The sequence below is a fragment of the Oncorhynchus gorbuscha genome, unplaced genomic scaffold (genome assembly GCF_021184085.1).
Source record: "Oncorhynchus gorbuscha isolate QuinsamMale2020 ecotype Even-year unplaced genomic scaffold, OgorEven_v1.0 Un_scaffold_3104, whole genome shotgun sequence".
NCBI classification, from domain to species: Eukaryota; Metazoa; Chordata; class Actinopteri; order Salmoniformes; family Salmonidae; genus Oncorhynchus; species Oncorhynchus gorbuscha.
In genome coordinates, this window is record NW_025747444.1 from 28,385 (window position 1) to 36,617 (window position 8,233).

Sequence of the window (8,233 nt, forward strand, 5' to 3'; positions counted from 1 at the left end):
CTAACCCAAAACCCTAAACCTAACCCAAAACCTAACCCTAAACCCTAAACCTACCCCACTAACCCCTTACCCTAATTCTAACCCGAACGAACCCCTAAACTTAAAATAGCCTTTGTCATCATGGGGAAGTGGGAAATCTCCCCACAAACCAAGCCGCACGCACACACACTCACACACACACACTTTCCATAGTTGGAGTGGTGAGGCCAGTATATCACCTGTTCGTCTGTCATCACCCCTCTCTCTGGTGAATGGACTTTTCCCATCACACTGACTGGTTGGCTGAGAGGTGAGAACACACATGCTGACAGACTGGCCATTCGATCTCTGACACACACACACACACACACACACACACACACACACACACACACACACACACACACACACACACACACACACACACACACACACACACACACACACACACACACACACACACACACACACACACACACACACACACTGTCTCCTGATTACCTCATTGTGTGTGCTGGCCCATCTTTCTTTTCCCGGTGTTAACGGTTCCGGTACATTAACGGCCAGGTGTTGTCGGTGCACACGTACACCTCCTCTCTTACATTACCCTCCATCTCTCCCCCATCCATCCATCCTCCTCCCTCATTCTGTTCTCAGATGTGTGGTAGATTAACATGTGTGATAAGCAGGTATATTAAAGGGGCTGATACACTGTAGGGGGTTAGTTTGTGCAGAGACACAGAACAGGAAGGAGCACAGAACAGGACAGGAAGGAGCACAGAACAGGACAGGAAGGAGCACACATCAGAATACAACAGCTGGTTTCACATTTTTTGTTTTTTCGTTAATTTCCTTCCCACGTGCTGAAATGTGTAAAGGACTGTCCTCCCTTCCCTCGTCATGCTTGGAGAAGTGAGTATGGAAGTGGGTAGTACTGTATGTAGTGTGTAGTATGTAGTACTGTATGTAGTGTGTAGTATGTAGTACTGTATGTAGTGTGTAGTGTGTAGTATGTAGTACTGTATGTAGTGTGTAGTATGTAGTACTGTATGTAGTGTGTAGTATGTAGTACTGTATGTAGTACTGTATGTAGTGTGTAGTATGTAGTACTGTATGTAGTGTGTAGTATGTAGTACTGTATGTAGTGTGTAGTATGTAGTACTGTATGTAGTGTGTAGTGTGTAGTATGTAGTACTGTATGTAGTGTGTAGTATGTAGTACTGTATGTAGTGTGTAGTGTGTAGTATGTAGTACTGTATGTAGTGTGTAGTGTGTAGTATGTAGTACAAAATGTAATGTGTAGTGTGTAGTATGTAGTACTGTATGTAGTGTGTAGTATGTAGTACTGTATGTAGTGTGTAGTATGTAGTACTGTATGTAGTGTGTAGTATGTAGTACTGTATGTAGTATGTAGTACTGTATGTAGTGTGTAGTGTGTAGTACTGTATGTAGTGTGTAGTATGTAGTACTGTATGTAGTGTGTAGTGTGTAGTATGTAGTACTGTATGTAGTGTGTAGTGTGTAGTACTGTATGTAGTGTGTAGTGTGTAGTATGTAGTACTGTATGTAGCGTGTAGTGTGTAGTATGAAATGTGTAGCACAGGAGGTTGGTGGCACCATAACTGGGGAGGCCAGGGCTCGTGGTAATGACTGGAGCAGAACTAGTGGAATGGTATCAAATACATCAGACACATGGTTGGATGCCAGTCCATTTACTCCATTCCGGTCATTATTATGAGCCGTCTCCCTGGTATGTAGTATGTAGTATGTAATATGTATTGTGTAGTATGTAGTATGTAGTGTGTAATATGTATTGTGTAGTATGTAGTGTGTAGTATGTAGTGTGTAGTAGTATGTATTGTAGTATGTAGTGTGTAGTATGTATTGTGTAGTATGTAGTATGTAGTAGTATGTATTGTGTAGTATGTAGTGTGTAGTATGTATTGTGTAGTATGTAGTGTGTAGTATGTAGTGTGTAGTATGTATTGTGAAGTATGTAGTGTGTAATATGTATTGTGTAGTATGTATTGTGTGTAGTATGTAGTGTGTAATATGTATTGTGTAGTATGTAGTGTGTAGTATGTAGTGTGTAATAGTATGTATTGTGTAGTATGTATTGTGTAGTATGTAGTGTGTAGTATGTATTGTGTAGTGTGTAGTATGTAGTGTGTAATATGTATTGTGTATGTATGTAGTATGTAGTGTGTAGTATGTATTGTGTAGTATGTATTGTGTAGTATGTAGTGTGTAGTATGTATTGTGTAGTATGTAGTATGTAGTGTGTAATATGTATTGTGTAGTATGTAGTATGTAGTGTGTAGTATGTAGTGTGTAGTAGTATGTATTGTGTAGTATGTAGTGTGTAGTATGTATTGTGTAGTATGTAGTATGTAGTAGTATGTATTGTGTAGTATGTAGTGTGTAGTATGTAGTGTGTAGTATGTATTGTAGTGTGTAAGTATGTAGTGTAGTAATATGTATTGTGTAGTATGTATTGTGTAGTATGTAGTGTGTAATATGTATTGTGTAGTATGTAGTGTGTAGTAGTGTATGTAATAGTATGTATTGTGTAGTATGTATTGTGTAGTATGTAGTGTGTAGTATGTATTGTGTAGTATGTAGTGTGTAATATGTATTGTGTAGTATGTAGTGTATAGTATGTAGTGTGTAGTAGTATGTATTGTGTAGTATGTAGTGTGTAGTATGTAGTGTGTAGTATGTAGTATGTAGTGTGTAGTATGTAGTGTGTATTGTGTAGTATGTATTGTGTAGTATGTAGTGTGTAGTATGTATTGTGTAGTATGTAGTATGTAGTGTGTAGTATGTAGTGTGTAGTATGTATTGTGTGTATTTGTAGTGTGTAGTATGTGATTGTGTAGTATGTAGTATGTAGTGTGTAATAGTATGTATTGTGAAGTATGTAGGTTGTGTAGTATGTAGTGTGTAGTATGTATTGTGTAGTATGTAGTATGTAGTGTGTAGATATGTAGATATAGTGTAGTAAATGTAGTATGTAGTGTGTAGTATGTAGTGTGTAGTAGTATGTATTGTGTAGTATGTAGTGTGTAGTATGTATTGTGTAGTATGTAGTAGTATGTATTGTGTAGTATGTAGTGTGTAGTATGTATTGTGTAGTATGTAGTATGTAGTAGTATGTAGTGTGTAGTATGTATTGTGAAGTATGTAGTGTGTAATATGTATTGTGTAGTATGTATTGTGTAGTATGTAGTGTGTAATATGTATTGTGTAGTATGTAGTGTGTAGTATGTAGTGTGTAATAGTATGTATTGTGTAGTATGTATTGTGTAGTATGTAGTGTGTAGTATGTATTGTGTAGTATGTAGTGTGTAATATGTATTGTGTAGTATGTAGTGTATAGTATGTAGTGTGTAGTAGTATGTATTGTGTAGTATGTAGTGTGTAGTATGTAGTGTGTAGTATGTAGTGTGTAGTATGTATTGTGTAGTATGTAGTATGTAGTAGTATGTATTGTGTAGTATGTATGTGTAGTATGTATTGTGTAGTATGTAGTGTGTAGTATGTAGTGTGTAGTATGTATTGTGAAGTATGTAGTGTGTAATATGTATTGTGTAGTATGTATTGTGTAGTATGCAGTGTGTAATATGTATTGTGTAGTATGTAGTGTGTAGTATGTAGTGTGTAGTATGTATTGTGTAGTATGTAGTGTGTAATATGTATTGTGTAGTATGTAGTGTGTAGTATGTAGTGTGTAGTAGTATGTATTGTGTAGTATGTAGTGTGTAGTATGTAGTGTGTAGTATGTAGTGTGTAGTAGTATGTATTGTGTAGTATGTATTGTGTAGTATGTATTGTAGTATGTAGTGTGTAGTATGTATTGTGTAGTATGCGTAGTATGTATTGTGTAGTATGTATTGTGTAGTATGTATTGTGTAGTATGTGGTGTGTAGTATGTATTGTGTAGTATGTATTGTGTAGTATGTAGTATGTATTGTGTAATATGTATTGTGTAGTATGTATTGTGTAGTGTGTATTGTGTAGTATGTATTGTGTAGTGTGTATTGTGTAGTATGTATTGTGTAGTATGTAGTATGTATTGTGTATTATGTATTGTGTAGTATGTATTGTGTAGTATGTATTGTGTAGTGTGTATTGTGTAGTGTGTGAGGATGCATCATAGTTTCTAAAGAGAGACCAGTGTGTTTGTTGTACGGAGAAGGTTGATGTGTTTGTTGAAGGAGAAGGTTGATGTGTTTTGTTGAAGGAGAGGTTGATGTGATTGTTGAAGGAGAGGTTGATGTGTTTTGTTGAAGGAGAGGTTGATGTGATTGTTGAAAGGAGAAGGTTGATGTGATTGTTGAAGGAGAAGATTAATGTGATTGTTGAAGCTGAAGGTTGATGTGATTGTTGAAGGAGAAGGTTGATGTGATTGTTGAAGGAGAAGGTTGATGTGATTGTTGAAGGAGAGGTTGATGTGATTGTTGAAGGAGAAGGTTGATGTGTTTTGTTGAAGGAGAAGGCTGATGTGTTTTGTTGAAGGAGAAGGTTGATGTGTTTTGTTGAAGGAGAAGGTTGATGTGATTGTTGAAGGAGAGGTTGATGTGATTGTTGAAGGAGAAGGTTGATGTGATTGTTGAAGGAGAAGGTTGATGTGATTGTTGAAGGAGAGGTTGATGTGATTGTTGAAGGAGAAGGTTGATGTGTTTTGTTGAAGGAGAAGGCTGATGTGTTTTGTTGAAGGAGAAGGTTGATGTGTTTTGTTGAAGGAGAAGGTTGATGTGATTGTTGAAGGAGAGGTTGATGTGATTGTTGAAGGAGAAGGTTGATGTGTTTTGTTGAAGGAGAAGGCTGATGTGTTTTGTTGAAGGAGAAGGTTGATGTGTTTTGTTGAAGGAGAAGGTTGATGTGATTGTTGAAGGAGAAGGTTGATGTGATTGTTGAAGGAGAAGGTTGATGTGATTGTTGAAGGAGAGGTTGATGTGATTGTTGAAGGAGAAGGTTGATGTGTTTTGTTGAAGGAGAAGGCTGATGTGTTTTGTTGAAGGAGAAGGTTGATGTGTTTTGTTGAAGGAGAAGGTTGATGTGATTGTTGAAGGAGAAGGTTGATGTGTTTTGTTGAAGGAGAAGGTTGATGTGATTGTTGAAGGAGAAGGTTGATATGATTAGATTTTTAGATATAGAGAACAAACTAAATGTGTGTGTGTGTGTGTGTGTGTGTGTGTGTGTGTGTGTGTGTGTGTGTGTGTGTGTGTGTGTGTGTGTGTGTGTGTGTGTGTGTGTGTGTGTGTGTGTGTGTGTGTGTGTGTGTGTGTGTGTGTGTGTGTGTGTGTGTGTGTGTGTGTGTGTGTGTGTGTGTGTGTGTGTGTGTTCAGAGCAAAGGGATGCGGGTGAAGTTGAGTCACCTGGCTGACAAACAGGAGTGGACACATCACAAACACAGGTAACCTGTCTGTCTGTCTGTCTGTCTGTCTGTCTGTCTGTCTGTCTGTCTGTCTGTCTGTCTGTCTGTCTGTCTGTCTGTCTGTCTGTCTGTCTGTCTGTCTGTCTGTCTGTCTGTCTGTCTGTCTGTCTGTCTGTCTGTCTGTCTGTCTGTCTGTCTGTCTGTCTGTCTGTCTGTCTGTCTGTCTGTCTGTCTGTCTGTCTGTCTGTCTGTCTGTCTGTCTGTCTGTCTACCATTCTACACCAGTGAGCTACTGCAGTCTTGAGTTACGTCAGGAACTGTGGGTTGTTTAGCTGACATCAGAGCTTCTCCCTAATCTCTTTCTCTATAACCTCATGCCTGTTCTAAAGGGTCCATGAGGACAGGACTCTTCAGGATCTGGAGTCTCTACTCAACAGCAAGAGTAAGATCTAGTCCATCTCTTCTCTCTCTCTCTCTTCTTTGTCCCCCTCTCTCTTCTATCGCTCTTCTCTTTTCCTCTCTTCCCTTTCTCTCCCGCTCTCATCTCTTTGTCACTTTTTCTTCTATCTCCCTCTCTCTTCTCTCTCCTTCTTTTCAGTCCCTCTCTCTCTTCACTCTCCCTCCCTATCTCTTATTCGCTTTCTCCCTCTTCTCTCTCCCCCTCTCTCTGCCTCTTCTCTCTTTCTCTCCCTCCTTCTCTTCTCTCTCTCTAATTACACTGATACGTTTCCGTGGCAATGTATAGTTTGACTTGTTGAAATGCCCCCCCCCCCGCCCTTCTACCAGTTGGCCAGAAAGCTTTCCTCTGGTTCCTGCAGTCTGAGTTCAGTGAGGAGAACCTGCAGTTCTGGTTGGCCTGTGAGGAGTACAGGGTTACCCCTCCATGGCAGCAGGAGGCCAAGGCCCAGTCTATGTACTGCCAGTACATCAACCCTGGTTCACCACAGGAGGTAGGTGGAGTGTTGTGTAGATGCTGTCTAAATGTTGTATATACATTTTACAGACGTTGTATAGATGTTGTGTGAATGTTGTAGAAGTAAGTAGGCCTTGTCTGAGCCAGAACAGTCCAGAGGGGCGAGAGCCCCCCATTTCTCATATTTTATTTCTGTAGCATAAGGAAGCTCGATGTAAAGTGGCTTGTGAGGTGTGGAAACACTTTGTTGCTTTTATGAATTTTGTTTTGCTGCTTTTTGTTCTATGTTGCTTTGTCTGTATGCTATGTCTTGCTTGTCCTATGTTGCTATGTCTTGCTTGTTCTATGGTGCTATTGTCTATATTGTAACTGTTTTTAATAACCTGCCCAGGGACTGCGGTTGAAAATTAGCCGGCTGGCTAAAACCGGCACTTTTACTGAAACGTTGATTAATGTGCACTGTCCCTGTAAAAATAAAATAAAATAAACTAAAAGTACACCCCCTGGACAGGATGCTAGTGAACGTTGTACAGGCGTTGTCTGAACATTGTGTGTGTTGTTGCCAGGTGAACCTGGATGCTGAGACCAGGGAGGCTCTACTGAGAGTGACGGAGGAGCCTGCAGGCGACACATTCCACGAGGCCCAACAACACGTCTACCACCTGATGGCCAAAGACTCTTATCCTCGCTTCCTGCGCTCCCCACACTGCCTGGAGGCCCTTAGGGTTCCTTAGATATTCCACAGCGCCACCTGCTGCCCCGGGGGACCACACAACAACATAATAACAAGCTGTGTTTTATAACAACATTAGAATTTATATAATTTATATTTATTCTCAAGTCTTAGTAGACACTCATATGTGAGTTGTAAGATGTTTGTGTTTATCATAAATATGGTATAACTGGTATATGTCCATGTAGTTCATAATCAAGTGTTTTGACAGGAACTGAGATCCTGAGTATTCTAGTCAAATCAAATTGGTCACATACACATATTTAACAGATGTTATTGGTCCATATTTATCAGATGTTATTGGTCATATACACATATTTATCAGATGTTATTGGTCCATATTTAACAGATGTTATTGGTCCATACACATATTTAACAGATGTTATTGGTCCATATTTAACAGATGTTATTGGTCCATATTTAACAGATGTTATTGGTCCATATTTAACAGATGTTATTGGTCCATATTTTACAGATGCTATTGGTCCATATTTAACAGATACTATTGGTCCATATTTAACAGATGTTATTGGTCCATATTTAACAGATGTTATTGGTCCATATTTAACAGATACTATTGGTCCATATTTAACAGATGTTATTGGTCCATATTTAACAGATGTTATTGGTCCATATTTAACAGATGTTATTGGTCCATATTTAACAGATGCTATTGGTCCATATTTAACAGATGTTATTGGTCCATACACATATTTAACAGATGTTATTGGTCACATACACATATTTAACAGATGTTATTGGTCATATACACATATTTAACAGATGTTATTGGTCATATACACATATTTATCAGATGTTATTGGTCCATATTTAACAGATGTTATTGGTCCATATTTATCAGATGTTATTGGTCCATATTTAACAGATGTTATTGGTCACATACACATATTTAACAGATGTTATTGGTCCATACACATATTTAACAGATGTTATTGGTCCATATTTAACAGATGTTATTGGTCACATACACATATTTAACAGATGTTATTGGTCACATACACATATTTAACAGATGTTATTGGTCCATATTTAACAGATGTTATTGGTCACATACACATATTTATCAGATGTTATTGGTCCATATTTAACATATGCTATTGGTCCATATTTAACAGATGTTATTGGTCCATATTTAACAGATGTTATTGGTCATATACACATATTTAACAGATGTTATTGGTCCATATTTAACAGATGTTATTGGTCC

The 8,233-nt window shown here is 38.3% G+C and overlaps 1 protein-coding gene across 1 annotated transcript; it reads left to right on the forward strand.

The window, feature by feature from the left end:
- Positions 1-5,339: 5,339 nt before the first annotated feature.
- On the forward strand, positions 5,340-7,365 carry LOC124027329 (regulator of G-protein signaling 13-like). The gene is made up of 4 exons (XM_046339785.1): positions 5,340-5,398; positions 5,749-5,801; positions 6,146-6,309; positions 6,839-7,365. The coding sequence occupies exons 1-4, from the start codon at positions 5,340-5,342 to the stop codon at positions 7,004-7,006; spliced, it is 444 nt and encodes a 147-aa protein (XP_046195741.1). The 3' UTR covers positions 7,007-7,365.
- The last annotated feature ends 868 nt before the right edge of the window (positions 7,366-8,233 follow it).

Excerpts from the sequence above, each read along its gene's own strand:
- LOC124027329 (XM_046339785.1), top strand. The coding sequence starts at position 5,340 with ATGCGGGTGAAGTTGAGTCACCTGGCTGACAAACAGGAGTGGACACAT. Across the intron at positions 5,399-5,748 it reads TGGACACATCACAAACACAG|GGTCCATGAGGACAGGACTC; the intron begins GTAACCTGTCTG and ends CCTGTTCTAAAG. Across the intron at positions 5,802-6,145 it reads GTCTCTACTCAACAGCAAGA|TTGGCCAGAAAGCTTTCCTC; the intron begins GTAAGATCTAGT and ends CCCTTCTACCAG.